The 15,598-nt window shown below is 32.7% G+C and overlaps 2 protein-coding genes across 6 annotated transcripts; one reads left to right on the forward strand and one right to left on the reverse strand.

The window, feature by feature from the left end:
* Positions 1-33: 33 nt before the first annotated feature.
* Positions 34-2,116, forward strand: LOC124442601 (DNA-directed RNA polymerase III subunit RPC6-like). 2 transcript variants are annotated; one of them, XM_046993093.1, is made up of 8 exons: positions 34-249; positions 465-532; positions 599-666; positions 749-861; positions 1,023-1,166; positions 1,233-1,340; positions 1,414-1,605; positions 1,710-2,116. In XM_046993093.1, the coding sequence occupies exons 1-8, from the start codon at positions 70-72 to the stop codon at positions 1,782-1,784; spliced, it is 948 nt and encodes a 315-aa protein (XP_046849049.1). In that variant the 5' UTR covers positions 34-69; the 3' UTR covers positions 1,785-2,116. The 2 variants fall into 2 exon arrangements, with proteins under 2 accessions (XP_046849049.1, XP_046849048.1); XM_046993092.1 differs by having other exon boundaries at positions 465-666.
* Positions 1,797-15,483, reverse strand: LOC124442600 (histone acetyltransferase KAT5-like). 4 transcript variants are annotated; one of them, XM_046993089.1, is made up of 18 exons: positions 15,253-15,478; positions 15,037-15,162; positions 14,861-14,967; positions 8,154-8,518; positions 8,012-8,084; positions 7,847-7,896; positions 7,687-7,759; positions 7,547-7,605; positions 6,172-7,358; positions 6,023-6,083; positions 5,831-5,899; positions 5,114-5,325; positions 4,785-5,045; positions 4,367-4,456; positions 3,925-4,065; positions 3,665-3,758; positions 3,294-3,453; positions 1,797-2,505 (listed from the first exon to the last, which is right to left on the reverse strand). In XM_046993089.1, exons 9-18 carry the CDS (start codon positions 6,199-6,201, stop codon positions 2,289-2,291), a joined length of 1,335 nt encoding a protein of 444 aa, XP_046849045.1. In that variant the 5' UTR covers positions 6,202-7,358; positions 7,547-7,605; positions 7,687-7,759; positions 7,847-7,896; positions 8,012-8,084; positions 8,154-8,518; positions 14,861-14,967; positions 15,037-15,162; positions 15,253-15,478; the 3' UTR covers positions 1,797-2,288. The 4 variants fall into 4 exon arrangements, with proteins under 4 accessions (XP_046849045.1, XP_046849044.1, XP_046849046.1 ...); XM_046993088.1 differs by lacking the exons at positions 14,861-14,967; positions 15,037-15,162; positions 15,253-15,478 and adding an exon at positions 12,358-14,174; XM_046993090.1 differs by lacking the exons at positions 7,847-7,896; positions 8,012-8,084; positions 8,154-8,518 and having other exon boundaries at positions 15,253-15,483.
* Positions 15,484-15,598: the final 115 nt, after the last annotated feature.

A 15,598-nucleotide genomic window follows, 5' to 3' on the forward strand; every position in this document is an offset into this window, starting at 1 on the left:
TGATACTTCGTGTTAGCCAAAGTGTATTGTATACCACCTAGACTTAACCTATTTAGAAAGTTATCATCCATGGCAGTCGCGGATATTGTTGTAAAACAAGAATCTATAGAAGCTGTTGATCTTGAAAGTAAGATCCTTGCATTATGCCAAGAGAATGCAAAGGGAATCACAGACGTTGTTATACAACAAAGTATGCCAAATGTACCAGCCCAACAACGGGTCATGGCAATAAATCGACTTTTGTCGACGGTAAACTGAATTGTAGATCTTATACTTTAACAATTCATTTTGTAGACAGTGTAGAGTCTTACTTTAAAAATCCCCCAGGCAACTATTTTGTCATGGTGACATCACTTCCCCACCTTCACACGTTAGCAGGGATATGCAAGGATGTCATTAATAATATGTCTTTGCTATTTCAAGGCCTAAGTACTTTGTAATTTCAATGTTGTATTATCATGTAGGGTCGCTTAGAGTTACTTAAAAGTGGATCAACATTACTCTATCGATACAAGGATGCTGAAACAGTTTCGTTAGTAAAGTTGTCCATTGTCATTTATGTTGTAAAGGTTAGTGTATGCAGTTGTTGTTATTTCAGGAAAGTTAAAGGTTTTGATTTGGAAGAAAAATTAGTGTATCAAATAATAGAAGAAGCTGCAAATAAAGGTTTGGCAATTTTCCTGCTTGCAATTTTACAAACAATGACAGGTGATACAAGTAAATGAACACATGCTTTTGTTCATTGCAGGAATTTGGATTCGTGATATACGTTATAAAAGTAATCTTCAACTTGCACAAGTGAACAAGATCTTGAAAACACTGGAAAGCAAGAAATTAATCAAGGCTATCAAATCTGTTGCGGTAATAAGTACAAATAATGAAATAAATGTACATTTACGGCATTTCTGGGATCACTGAGGATCAACCTGGTTTATTTAGGCATCAAAAAAGTACAAAAAATGAAATAAATGTACATGTTACAGCATTTCTAGGATCACTGAGGATCAACCCATTTTATTTAGGCATCAAAAAAGAAGGTGTATATGCTCTTTAATCTTGAACCTGACCAGTCAATCACAGGAGGCTCGTGGTATAGCAATCAGGAATTTGAATCAGAATTTGTTGATGTATTGAATCAACAATGCTTTAAGTTTTTGCAACAAAAGGTAGAAAAAAAATAATCATCCTACACAATACATTACTATTGTAATGCTTTGTATGTATGTTATAAGGCAGCAGAACAAAAGAAATCTTCAAATGATCCTTTGGTACATAAAAATGCCTCATATGGTTCATCTGAAGAGATTTCAAATTACATAACTAACCTTGGTATAAGTAAGGTACATGCAAAATTCTTTCCCATTTTTATAGCAGCAATGATTTTTTTTAAACAATGAAGTGGTTTTTCTTTAGGTTCAGTTGTCGGTCACTGATATTGAAACAATTCTAGACACACTGGTATTTGATGGAAAGTTAGAGATGACAACTGTCAATGATAAGTCTTCAGGAAAATTAGGGGATTATGTTGAGAAAAAGATGTATAGAGCTGTGAAACCTATCATATCTTCTACAGGATTTGTTCGTGTCCCATGTGGTGTTTGTCCAGTAAGTTTTTGAAAAAGTCATAACTAGCATTTCATACTGTAAGTGTTTGTTTTTAAGTCATGTTTATTTTTATCATCATCACCTCAATATGGCATTTCTTTCAGGTCATTGATAAATGCAATGAAAAATCAGCTATTTCACCCAGAACATGTATATACATGAAAGAATGGCTTAAATAACATCAACGCAGATGGAGGGAGGGGATATTTTATTTACATTGGGCCACTAACTTTTTACAGTTGTTGCAAGATTAAGGTTGTGCTAAGCCACAGAATACAATGAAATGTGTACATTAAAAAATACTTATTTACTAATATATACATTGATATGACTGTACATTAATCATACATTTATTTATTTTTAAGTAAATTATGCTTTTGATTTCACACAAAATCCTTAACATGTGTTTCACAATCTTTAAGTAACCAATCAGGTATAGATGTTTGAATAATATTTTAGCAAACAAAGAACTTACAATAAACTTACTGTTGTTTCTTCACTTCATGAAAAACTGTTGGTTCAAGTTGCATTTTTAATGCTCTTTAAGCATCAAAATATCCACTATTGAACAACTGCATTACTGCAGAACAAAATCTTTGCCAAAATCCTGGCAAACGCGCTTGGGCATTATTGATTTGCCAGCAAGTAATAATAAAGTCATGCTAGTACATCAAAGTAGAGATTTACCATTTGCCCCTTTTTGCCCAATCTTTTGGTGTCCAATGTAAATTTTTGGCATCAATGCGAGTCTTGCGTTTTGCCATCGCACGTTTGTGACCTTCGACAACTTCTTTTGTAAATGTAAGGATGTACTGTCCTTTGTAGTATTGAATTAAGCCAAGGTGTTGTAGAGTAGAAACAACATCCTCTTTACGAATACTTGTACGTTCACAAATATCGCTAAAGGGGAATATTTGTTGTATACTTTAGACGGTTAGCAGTATGCATGGGCAAAAACGCACAAGTTACAGTAATTCTGTCTGCGTAGAAGACATTAACTGATGATTTTCTCCATGACATAATTTATAAGTTCATACAACATCCTAATATATACAACTACACATTATTAATTAGTGTAAAGTAAATGGTTTGAACCCGGGAGTATCGTTACATGTTTGTAGATGTAGATCGTCCAGGTTGGTATAGTCTTGAGAAGGACTGTTTTTATTGTTGTTGACTGACGTTTCGCAGTCTATAAAAAGGACTGTTGTTGTTGTTGTTGACTGACGAAAAACAGTCTATAAAAACTGTTAAAACAGGACTACAAAAACAGTCCTTCTCAGGACTATACCAACCTGGACGATCTACATTTACAAACATGTAACTAATTAGTCTGATGATGTCTTTGAATAAATGCAAAGATTAAACATTCAGTTGTCTACACTCTTGTATTATCTTGAATATCAAGAAAAAGAGATGTCGCTATTCGGAATCTGTTTTACTTTGCTCTATTTAAAATTGTCTGCTTGTCCTGGTTATCAACATTCTAATCAATAATTAAACTTGAAGTATAAGTTCATACTGACAGCCTTTCAGGGAACTTATGCAAACTTAATTTGAGATTGGCTGCGAAGAGTTTTTTTATTTAAGTTAAGCAGTTTAAAGGTTTTCCACGATTATCCTAGTGGGAAAAAAACCTATTTACGACTTCATTGAAAGCCCCCATAATCTAGAGATAGAAAACTTACTTTATCGTAATGCTCGGTTGATTGCCTTCGTCAGATTGAAGGTTTATTAGAATCTCCAAGATAGTTTGAGACCAATAGCTTCGATACGAAAGTAAACCGAGATCAGAGAGTGGTTTCTCTGGTGTTCCTGTTTTCCCTTCAAACTTTGATAACTCGTAACCTATATTGACATGTACACAATGCATCATTTACAACAAACCACTCTGCTAACTAGTTATACTGGTCTTACACCTACCAAACTAATAAAAAACTGTATATAAAAGTTATAGAATGTAAACCATTTGAAACTATAAATACCTTACTATTAAATATGTTGTTAAATAGTTTCTTGACGTTTAAATTTAACTGAGGTAGACTACACATGGACTTACTGAATTCTATCAACAATTTTCCATAACCTTTTCTTTGGTATTGTGGTAAAGTAAGTATACAAGCAACATTATAGTCTTCGGTTGATTCCTTTTCCTGTAAAACATCGACGGTCGTTTTGACTATATGTGTTATTTACATTTTCTTATTGAGAACTAGAATGAATTCTCATTCCATGAAATGTGACACAACTTTGAACAAATAAAATCAATGGAATCGCCTTAATGAAGTAAAATGAGAATTAAACAGTAAATTATCATACCTTAGAAAAATAGCCGACAATATGAAAGCCTTTGCTATCATATTGCGTCATGACGTAAAATAGAAAGGGATCGGTATCATAAAACAAAGTTTTGTGATCCAAAAATAATTTTGCAAGAAGGCAGAGATTCTGAGCATAAAACTGTAAAAAAATGAAAAAACGCCGTGATTCATCACGATACATGACGCTCAACATGAGAAATACTGAAAAAAAGTTTTTTCTACTTAAATTAAGTTCGGCTATCGTACAATGAAAATGACTATTTAATAGCTGCCTTATTTATGGACGTATTTATAGATGCAGTTACCCAATGTGCTTATGGGCTTATTTACGTCGCAATAGAAGGTAAAAACAATTTGAAAATGCATCAAAGTGTAGCGTGAAGTATTGTTTAGTGCAGATGTTAGTAAAGTCATGATAAAGCTTTATGATAATTTCAAACCTTATTTTTCCTGCCATCAATTTCAAAGAATGATATATTTTGCTTCCGATAGATTTCATTGCCCGGTGGATGACGTAATGTACATTTACTCTGAAAAAAATGGTTAACCCCATTGTTAAAAGATTAAACAATTTAAACATTGAAAGGATGACAAAATAAGTTATGCAAGTTATTCAGCAAGTAAGAATGATATATTTTGTTAAGTGTTAACCTATATTGAACAGGTTAAATTCTCACTACTGACTGCACACTGCGTAATGTCTGCAACATATGCACAGACACATGTGTCAGCAAATATTTTGCATTATGTTTTCATAGTAAATGCTAAAAACTAGCATTAAAACAATGGTGGATCTTGTTTATACCAACAACAAAATGTTTTACTGAAAAATTGCACAGAACAAAATTCAAAGCTTACCCAATGTCGTTTCAAGCAGTGCATACTCTTGGTAAACTTTAGACAAAACTCACAAAGATAAACAACTGGAACTCTAGTTAGTTCCTCGGGATATGGTGAAAAGTACCATGGTTGTATGAGATGTTTACCCAATTGAATCATCTTAATATTCTTCATTCGAGTGACAACATCATCATGACTACGATCATGAACCATGCTTCCACCAGTCCGTAAATTACTCATTTTTTCATTAACACTATTGCCTGAATTATCATCATCAACCTAATGAGAAAACTTCATTGAACACAATCTATTTATAAGTAATATGAATCTTCAATGGTGAATTATACCTCTTCTGAAACAGAAATAGCAGCAGCTTTTCTCTTGCGATTGATTAAGCCTTTCTTAGTTGCAGTGGTTTCTCGCTCTGGCGATTCAGGCTTTGTACCAGCAGATCCTTTGCTAATCTTACTTTTTGATCTACTCTCTTCCTTCTTAGGTAACTGCAATTTCTCCTTATCCAGGGATTTCTCACTGACCCAAGTATCCAAACGCTTGTTAACTGTTGAATACAACATTATTTAATCATTTCAAGGAAACGGCAAAAAAGTTTTCTTGAATTGAGTAAATCATGACTAAATCTTATGCTTTGTATGGTAGTTAGTCATGATGAGAATGCATTACTTCAATAAAAATAATTTAGAGTCATCTTTATTGCTTACATCAAGTGAAATCATTTCATAATTTACTTTATTTACTATTTACAAACCACTCAACCTTAATGTCATGCTTGTCTTATATTCTACACTTGTTTTATGCAACAGGATTGATTTCAAATTTCTATCTTTTAGTTTTTATTAATCTGCAACTAAGCCACACCCAGATAAAATACAAATGCAAATGATAAAATCCTTTAAATTGCAAAGATTTGTGAAAACCTTACTGGTTTGAAAAACATATTCTAAAAATTTTACAAACAAAAATCTCCTTTGATAAGTTATGGCATTGATAGAGTTCTCTCATTTTAAATAATTACATTATTGAGAATTTGTTCTTTGATCACTTACAGTCAATAAAATGCACATAATATTCTTTCTTGCCATCGTTTTCACGAATACTGATGATTTCAGCAAGCGCTATGACATAAAGTAAAGCTTATTTCTTTAAATGATCAATTTAAACGTCGATCGCAGATTGATGAAAAGTTTATCAAATACAGTAAATATGTCAACAACAAACATGGCGGCTCAAAAACTTACGCCATTCATCAGAATCGTTCATTCTCACAGGCATTCTACACCCTTCCGTTACCTGTATCTTCTGTTAAGAATAAAAAGATATTTTAGTTATCATATAAAAGTGTAAAGCAAAACCAAAGATTATTTTAAAGGCGAAAACATCCAATTACCTCACTCATTTCTTTAAAAGTCGACGGCATTTTTCAGTTTTTAGCTACACTACCCACAATCCTTCACGCACGGTCTAAGCTGCAAAAATATTTCCAACGGATTGCCTAAAAAACAGGACAGCTATAAAAAACATGACTTACTTTCAATACTTTTTATTTTACGCTGAATTTTATTGTCATGAAAAAAACAAAAAAATGTTGCCTTATTATCCTTCGACAGTTTTTCTCAAAAACATCTTTGAATCGTGCAATAATCAATAAATTCTCATTAACCTGCTAACATAATTAACCAATCACATTCTTCATTAACACAACTCACAGCTTGATTGACAGTTCAACACAAGCTGTGAGCGGTTGCAGTCTTGCAGAGAAAAAAAATACAAACCAAACTTGAGTAAAAGCAGAAGTATCTTTGACATGAAAAGCACGCGAAAAGGAGGAGAAAGTCAACTTTGGTGTCAGAAACCTCTTGGCCAAGGTAAAGCTTTCATGAACGAAATACACATTCGCTGACTTGCAATGATGGATTTTAAATTTTCACTATTGACTGTAGCACAAGCATGATAAAGCTTTGAACGCAAGCATAAACACCCTCCGCAACGAGTATCATTTTGTGCTTTAAAGATGAGCTGCGAAAAACCTTTTAAATGAGAAAGGTGAGGAATTTTTTCATAAAATTTTTATTCATCTCAAGTATTTGTTTTTCTATAGCAATATCAACCAAATCGTTTTTTGAAATCGTTTTAAGCGGTAAATGGTGTTAATGTTTGCAAATTACACCAGTCTTAAGATAATCTTTAAAATCTAAAAGATGATCAACATTTTTAATGAGTAAATTGTTGATGTCGGTGAACCAAGACTCTATAAAGAGAGTTGTTATACGACCAGCTTTAACGAAAAAAAAACAACATGCGCTCTTCCATCAATATGTTTTCAGAAGTTAATTAAGATGCTAACATATTGGCAAGAATTTACAATCTCTCAATAACAGATAAACCAATGTACATTTAGAGGATAAAAAAATTTCTTTAGACATTTTCATTGTCTCATCAAGTCATGTATGTACAAGTAATGATTAAAATAACACGTCAGTTACGGCACCAAGATGTATGTGATGGTAACAAACATTGTCATTACAATCATTGTGGTTACTACTGCTCCTGTCGAGTTCTGGGCCTTCTTGAGCTCTGTAAAATATAAATTTACAGGGTAAAATAATCACTTTCATATCCAAAGATGTTGCAACAAATTTCATGGCTAATTACAGCTGTGTTTTTATGTTCCTTTAGACAGCCTAAACTATTAATATATGTGTTGAGACTTCTTCTGGTTTTTGATGAATATAGATAAATTTACAATTTATAAAATTCACTACCTTCTGTACTCTTAGAACATGGATAGACAGTACAGTTCCAATTTTGATGTTTACAAATGCTTTAATAAAGACACAGATAAAACAAACAGTCAACAACGTGAAATAGTTGGTAAAGCAGCAATACATTCATGAATACATACCATCTCTTACAACCATAATGAAGCGATAATTGATATCCTTCGTCATACAATTTGTTTTTATACCAACACCTTCCTGTAAATTTAGAAATAGTTTCATTTTCTATTAGTGGAAAAATTCACGTACGTCACCTTGTGAACATAACTTGAAATATAGTTTTACCAGGTGTGCACGATCTTTGTGTACAAATCAACTCTCCACTTATACACTGGCTAAAAAACGAGTTAATAATAAGCAATTCATTATACCACTGAACACAAGCATGTGTTGCAGTTCTTTTTTAAGTGAAGTAATTTCTATAAACCATTTTAATTTTGGTGTTTTTACCATTCGTTACAACCATCTTTTGCTTCGAGTAGTTCTCCTTCTTTGTAAACTTCATCTGAGCTGACAACACAGCCTATTTTATGACAGTATAATGATTGTCAAAGCTTAACTCATTCTCGAATAAAAAGATTAAATATCTTACCAACATCACTAAAAACTTTTTTTATTTTATGACTGTTTTTGTATTTGTTTTTCCTCATTTCTGCAAAATCAAAAATTTAACTAATCATTGGTGCGAAACAAGACTGGTGAAGCAAAGGTCTGTTTAATGTTCTTATCCCAAAATGTTTCGCAGTCACAATAACGAGAAAAAAAGTGTATGCAAGACTTTTAAAGATTTTACAATGTAAAGAAACATACTTCCTTTCCCAGGACGGAATTTCCTTAATTTATTTTTCGGCTTGCAACGTTTACGACATTTTGAGAAGCCTGATATAGTCAAGCAACATTGGTTGTTTGTGTACATTTCACAGTCCAGATTTGTCTGACATATTTTCTTATGTCCTCCTATAATTTAAGTCATAAAAGCACGGTTATATTTGTCTGACATATTTTCCTATGTCCTCCTATAATTCAAGTCATAAAACCACGGTTACATTTGTCTGACATATTTTCCTATGTCCTCCTATAATTCAAGTTATAAAAGCACGGTTATATTTGTCTGGTTAAAGAATTTGCTAATTTGCTTCGACTTGGAAGAGCAAGGTGGTCCATTTCTCCCTTCATATGACCAGAACGAGAGTTAAACGCATTAAAACAAGAATTTTACAAAATGAGAAATGCCTGCAGCAGTAAAACCAATTTTTAAACGCAGATGTTTAAGAATTTGAAATTTTATTTCTGTAATGGTGATTTGTTGCAAGCAATCATGTGAAGGACAGCGCAAGATATAATACGAGAAGACTTAATGGATTATCGTCGTAATTAAAATAACATTGGAAATACAGCAGAATAAATTGATGAAATAGCTCCGAGTGACTTGCAGCGACAGGTAAATTTAATGAACCAATGTTTTTAAATTAAACAAGTCGTAAATTATCTGCTAACATGTCTCGTAGTTAATTGACCAAAAAATGATTGAGTTGAATAAAAACCACATGTGTATGATTAGATAAAGTTCTCTATTTGGTAAACATGTTAATTTTGGACAAGAATTAATGAAAACACCACAAGATGTAAACTATACAAGAATATTGCGTAAAAGCTATGTACAAACAAGTGTCAATCATTAAAATGAGTCAGTTAATGTATGCATTGGTACACTTATAACACATTTTGGATGAACAACAAGTGATTTTACCATAAAGAAGCTTGTCCTTCATGTGTCAAATACCTGATTCTTGTGGGCTATTAGACTTAATCAGCTTGTGCAGTCACAAACAACCATTATCAATGCAAGTCCAGACTGTCGTCTTATATCCCAAATGTTTCTGACAATTTTAAATAAAGCTTTCTGTTTTGTCAAAAGTTTAAATTCCACAGTGAAAGTTATCTGTGTATTAGCGGAACCAAGATGAATATCTTATAAATGGTAACCGAAGTGAGTTTTTTTTATCTTGCTTTGCATGAGTGAAATCATGATGTTTTGTATTAAATTTTAGGTTATATTTGTCTCTGATAAAGCTATCAAATTTCATAGCAGATTTTTTTAGCTGTCACCTGTCAAGCATTATATATTGAGCAAGTTTCTTTTCTTGTACTGTCATGTTATAATCATAGCTGGAGTTTTGTTGTATTTTTTCTCCAGCTTATAAGATATGAACAACGAATAAAAGAAAAGGGCTCATTTATAAGTTTAAACGCATTTACGAGGAAATGCATACACGCAGTATCTAGTAGCAATTTAATTCAGAGTAGGTGTGCAATCTAATGAAAGAAGAATCATCATATTTACTCCAACTATACAGATTTTCCACAAATTAGTTATCATTTGTGTAAATTAGCAATTACAACAATTAATCTGTTTTTAAAGGACGGTAACCCCATTGAAGCACTTTTATCATTCTATCGCAATTCATGATACAGCAATCTACTGTTCTAATGTAGCTTTCACTGTCTTGACCTTATCAATAAAAAGATTATATGCACGCAAGATTCTTGACGGCAGGGCGGTCTGACAGTCTGACTTGCATCGTGTGTAAAACAATATGAAAAATTTCCTATGCACACAACAGAAAGTGAATCTGCGCCAAATCATTTTTTATTGTAAATATAGTTAGACATGTGAACGTTACAGAAAACAACATGCACTGCTTGCAAAGCCAGGAATAGACTTATTTCAATCATCACAATGCAATAAATACGCATGATTTGATCACTTCATATTTTTCACAAATTGGCCAAACAAAAGCCAAAACTTGTTTGCTAATTGCTATTCACATTTCTGGTCGCAAAAAATCTGTGTAACAGTGTTGTTCAATGCCATGACTTCTATATTCTATGCACCAGACAAAATTTCGTGTTAAAGTTTTAGTATTTTGAGATATTGAAAAAAATTATAAAGTTTTATAATTTTTTTAAAGCCTCACCCTCACTGCACTTGAATAATATTCACAGGACATTACTTGAGTGTCGGCATATTTCAAACAAAAAGGTCCTCAGGAAGAAAACTGGTAAAGTTCGTCTGTTTTTATTAATAACCTTATACGAAAATGTAAAATGAAGTACAGCAAGGTAACTAGCTTACAACCAACATGCAAACGACAGAAAAGATATGTCACTCAGAATAACATGTTTTTCTTTTTATTTTCATGTACTTTTTGGTATGTAACTTGAAATGTTCTTAGTTAATGACCAGAAGATGAAATTTACAGGATTGTATGAATAAAAGAAAACCTCAAAGAAGCCGGTGTAAGTATCTCTACTGTTTATTCTTATGACGCGAGAGTTGTATCAACGAACAATCAGACCTGCTCCATCGAACAAATTGATCTTTTTGTCTGATAGGAAAAACATAAAAATATTATTTTCCGATCTCATAAATGCATAAATATTTCCATCACAAATGTTACACTCAAAAGTGATAAGTATAACTCAGGTATAGTATCAATCGATCGTAATCATGGCCCATCGATGGTTTTTGGGACTGTTATCTAACATTCGATAAAGATTGTCATAGATGTTCACACTGACTTTGTTCACAACTGCCTTTAAGCAATATGACGTTGTTGTTTTGGTTTAAGTGTTCTAAAGCAACTGATAATGGATGTATTTACATACATAGAAGTCCTTTTATTTGATGTACAAAAGACACCGCTGGGTCGGTTCCTTTGACTTGGATATCATTATGTAAATGTCAATCGACAGCTGAAACCACTGCGCGCAAGAAGCACACATGCCCACCGTTTGCGAATTCTTCTCACGATATATAACGTTTAGAAAGGTCTAATAGACATTTCCCCCTAAAATCATGCGCATTTTCCTTCATAATAATCACTCGAAGTGTTGTCAAAAGACGGGGTCAATTGGAATTTTTTCCTGCAAATTATCATTAAAGTGCGTGGTGTGGTGTGGTGAATGTTTCAATTTAAATGCACATTATCAACAGTGAATTTACACATTCACCATTAAATTGTTTTGTAAAGTGGCAGTGATGTTTATAACTACTAAATGCATAAATGTAACGTGAAATTATCGTCGATGTGAAGTCGTACTTTGGGCCATGTGTTCCGTACTGGAGGATTTTACAATGCAGAAAATTGCACGATAATGATGAACGGATTAAAGGTTTCTGTACAACAAATCATATTACTTTATCCATCAAAACTCTCATTAGACAATGAAGTTCTATAAACGTAATGACATAACTGCACCTAGCAAAGTATAAAAATCCAGACAAATATTTCACACGATAAAGCAAACAATTAGCACCTACACGCCAAAAACGTTCACGATTGTTTATGATGAAAAAATGTCAATAAACCTGCACGAAAGTATGAAAACTTTGCGTTCTGGTGATCTCAGGGAGCCAGAAAACACATATAAAGACACTATCGAGATGGAAATATTTTTTCATCTGCAGCAGCTTGAAAATAGAACCCACACATTATATAATTCATTGTTAGATTGATAAATATTATTAACAACATGAAATATTGTTAATATAAACCATAAATCAAAACTGTATCGTTTGCCATCTCTAATGAAATGTGATTTGTCTATGGAGGGATATAAGGAGCCGAACCGCATGGATAAACAGCATGAGTAACAGGATAACCGACGCCGGCTACATTTCCTTGCATAACTATTATATATTATGCACTCATTTCGTACATATATACACCATGTTGGTGATATAGACAAAACTGAATAGCAATGTACAAGAAAAAAATTAGAAGATTTCTTACCACCAGATGCGTTTGAGCTGCCTGATAGTTCTATAGTTGTCCGGGGAACGATGTAATTGCCATCATTGACTTGATGCGAAGCAATTGGCAACACGAATTCACGTACAACCATTAATAACAATCCATGATATAACATAGTTGTCAAAAATTGGGTCATAATTTCTTTCGTCAGTACTTCAAAGTTTAATCCAAGTCCCACTCTTACTCTACGTCAACTGTTATTCGCTGAATGTCAAGTGCCTGACATGATGTCGCTCTCCACTATAAATACTGTTTAATATAATGTGCTTGACTGACTAATGCATTTCAAGCTTTCGAAATAATTAATTAAGTGCGACGTTTGATAGGGTCAAGGCAGATGTCAAAATTTGCCCTCGCAATTTTAAAGACGCGACACTAGTTACGCATTCAAAAACCTTAGAGTGGCAAAAGTTGCGAGTATTATTTGTTATTTCTTCCGAAACCATAAACGTGTACTCCAAATTAAAATTAGAGAAACGGAACGGGAACGAATTGCCATCCCCTAAAGATGTTTTGTTTCTAGAAAAATAATTGTGTCATGATACTTATTTCAATAACATAAATTAAGAAATTTACAATATTTGTTATGTGCTTGCAATGAGAGTCACTAAACCGACAAACAGATAAATATTTCAAAGCAAGAAAACATCTCACGGTAATTAAAGTCCCGTCCCCTGCGTGGTTGTCCTCAAAAAAAAACGTTTATAAATTTCGGAGCTGCATTCATAGAAAAGATCGCATTGTATATCATGTTTGAACGTTTTGTCACAATTTTTAAAAATATGAAAACAACACGGGATCTTTTATTTCACGTAGAAAAGAAGGCTCAGATCTCGTACTGTTCTTCTTCCTACTGCCGTTATTATCTTTTATTAGTAATGTTGAATACAATTTTCATAAGTTAAAAATTTTTTTTTGTAAAATAAAAGAAAATTTCATCCAATATTATAGATTGTTTTGAAATTGAAAATACCATTGACAATGTTGACTTAGAGAAACATGCACAGTTGCCCAAAACAAAACTGAGAATTTTGGCCTCGTTTCCAAGTAACGAAATGATAAATCTATCTATAATCTATGCTACAATGATCAGTCAAGATATTTTCTTTAATGAAAAAATGCTCTTTAAAGTGTTCCTATATTTAAACTAGCTACGTTTTTATTTATCAGTTATAATGTAAACAATTTCCTACTTATGACATACTAATGTTAATGATCCTATTTTGCAATGCCATCTATGTTATGTTAAGTAATTTATAACAATGAACTTTCATCTACTTCAAAGAAAAGTCCTGAAACAATTGTACATGTGGACTCCCATTATGTTCCTGAAGTGTGGTTGTTCTATAATATAGCCAAAATAAAGTAAAAGTGCTCAAAATTTCTTCAGCAAGCTCATAACCAGAGACAAGAAATATTGACAAAGTTTACTGACTCGTCTCTTGCTATGTATTACAATACACTGTATTGCTTGACGATTTCAAATTAATGTAATTTGATTGCATAATCTTGAATGTGACATCACACAATGGTGTAAAATATTGATAGAATAGCTTGTTGGGATCAAGTTAACAATTGTTTCAGGAAAAAACTTTCAAATTCAAAACATGTCTGTTATATCAAATTTTTAACTTGGTGTGAGAATATCATGAACCTGTCCCACAGTAAATAAAATATCAAATAGATATTTTTGTGCATTTATGATATAAGGTTTGTATTATCACTAAGATTGCATGTTGTATACGGGAAAAGTATGGTTTAGTGAGCTGTGTACCCTTGATAATGACACTAGTATTTTAGCCAAACATCTCCTGGGAAGCATATAACATATAAAGGAACCCATCTTCATCCTTATCAGCATTATAAAGTTGCAACATAGTTGTTGACAAACAAGCAAAACTTTTATTGTTCACAATAAGATAGAATGCTTGGTTTGATGTCAGTTTCATTCGATTTCTGAAAGAGAGTGAACTTCTTTTTCTTAACTACAAACATTTACTTAAAACAAGTTTGAAATCCCAATTCTGGCAAAACTACACCAAAAATAAGTAATGATTGTGCTTTGTTTAAGAAAGAACAGATAAAAGAGTAAGTTGTCTAATTGTACCTAGGCACACCCTGTGTACCACAATCATTGCACCTAGATACACCCATGTATACCCAAAACATTATTTAAGAAACAATACAAAAATTACAGAGCAAATTAATGAACAACTAATTAACCAAGAAGTATCTTCTCAACACAATAATCTTTGTCAATAGGTCAACAATTAATGACATGCTTTTCTTAATCCAGGTTAACCGCAAATGACGCTGCATGTACGCAGCAACTTTCCTGGGTTATTGCGCAATGGGAAATTCTAAACCGTCTGCTCACAATAAAATATTTATGCCATATATTTCAAGTATACTTGTGATATTGTAAAGACCCATTACCTTAGTTCTATATCAATGCAAAATATATTTTAACTGACACACTTACCTGATAATAGTTACAAATTGACCAATGGTTAATTGTTCAGGAACCAAAAATTTCGTTTTATCCAATTCGGGTAAACTTTTCTCTTTATGATATCTTTCGACAATGACCTAGATGTGAGTTTATAAATGTTATATTCGCAACCGAATACTGACATGCAAAATGCCATCAACATTTACAATCGATAGACTCCAAAGTAGAAATTATGTCCGTTAGTGAATTGCTCTTAACATGCTGAGCTTCACGTACTGGTATTTTTGCAGGAAACTTTTCACGAATATTAGTAGCTTCAGCTTGCCTCTCGCCTAAACACGATAAGTAGAATGATACAAAATGAATCTCACAGAAAAAAAAAGAACATTAAATTGACATGACGTCGACGAAATTGTTCTTACCGAATGTTTTACGAAGTTTGAAAGGTTTGTGTGTTTTTGTTTCACTATCGCTCATTACACACACTTGCCAAAATCAACAGGACAGTTTGATTCTACTGTTGGCTGCATTATATTTACGCAAAATACAGCATGAAAGGCTATACTGCTTCGAAAGTTAACGCAATAGCCCTGTTTGACAAGTGGTGGTCATTTAACAACAACACAAGAAGGACATTTATATGTCAGCATACTTCAGGAAGTGATGTCAGACTCATTTTATATTGTTGTCATTGTTCATCTATGTGACACAGCAAATAACAAACGACATTTCATAAATACAACTCTCGAGCGATCTCTTTTTTGTCAG

The sequence above is a fragment of the Xenia sp. Carnegie-2017 genome, unplaced genomic scaffold (genome assembly GCF_021976095.1).
Source record: "Xenia sp. Carnegie-2017 unplaced genomic scaffold, XeniaSp_v1 HiC_scaffold_20, whole genome shotgun sequence".
Taxonomy (NCBI): Eukaryota; Metazoa; Cnidaria; class Anthozoa; order Malacalcyonacea; family Xeniidae; genus Xenia; species Xenia sp. Carnegie-2017.

Excerpts from the sequence above, each read along its gene's own strand:
- LOC124442601 (XM_046993092.1), top strand. The coding sequence starts at position 70 with ATGGCAGTCGCGGATATTGTTGTAAAACAAGAATCTATAGAAGCTGTT. Across the intron at positions 862-1,022 it reads AGGCTATCAAATCTGTTGCG|GCATCAAAAAAGAAGGTGTA; the intron begins GTAATAAGTACA and ends CATTTTATTTAG. Across the intron at positions 1,606-1,709 it reads TCCCATGTGGTGTTTGTCCA|GTCATTGATAAATGCAATGA; the intron begins GTAAGTTTTTGA and ends CATTTCTTTCAG.
- LOC124442600 (XM_046993090.1), bottom strand. The coding sequence starts at position 6,201 with ATGCCGTCGACTTTTAAAGAAATGAGTGAG. Across the intron at positions 6,084-6,171 it reads CTTTTAAAGAAATGAGTGAG|AAGATACAGGTAACGGAAGG; the intron begins GTAATTGGATGT and ends TATTCTTAACAG. Across the intron at positions 5,046-5,113 it reads CTATTTCTGTTTCAGAAGAG|GTTGATGATGATAATTCAGG; the intron begins GTATAATTCACC and ends TTTTCTCATTAG.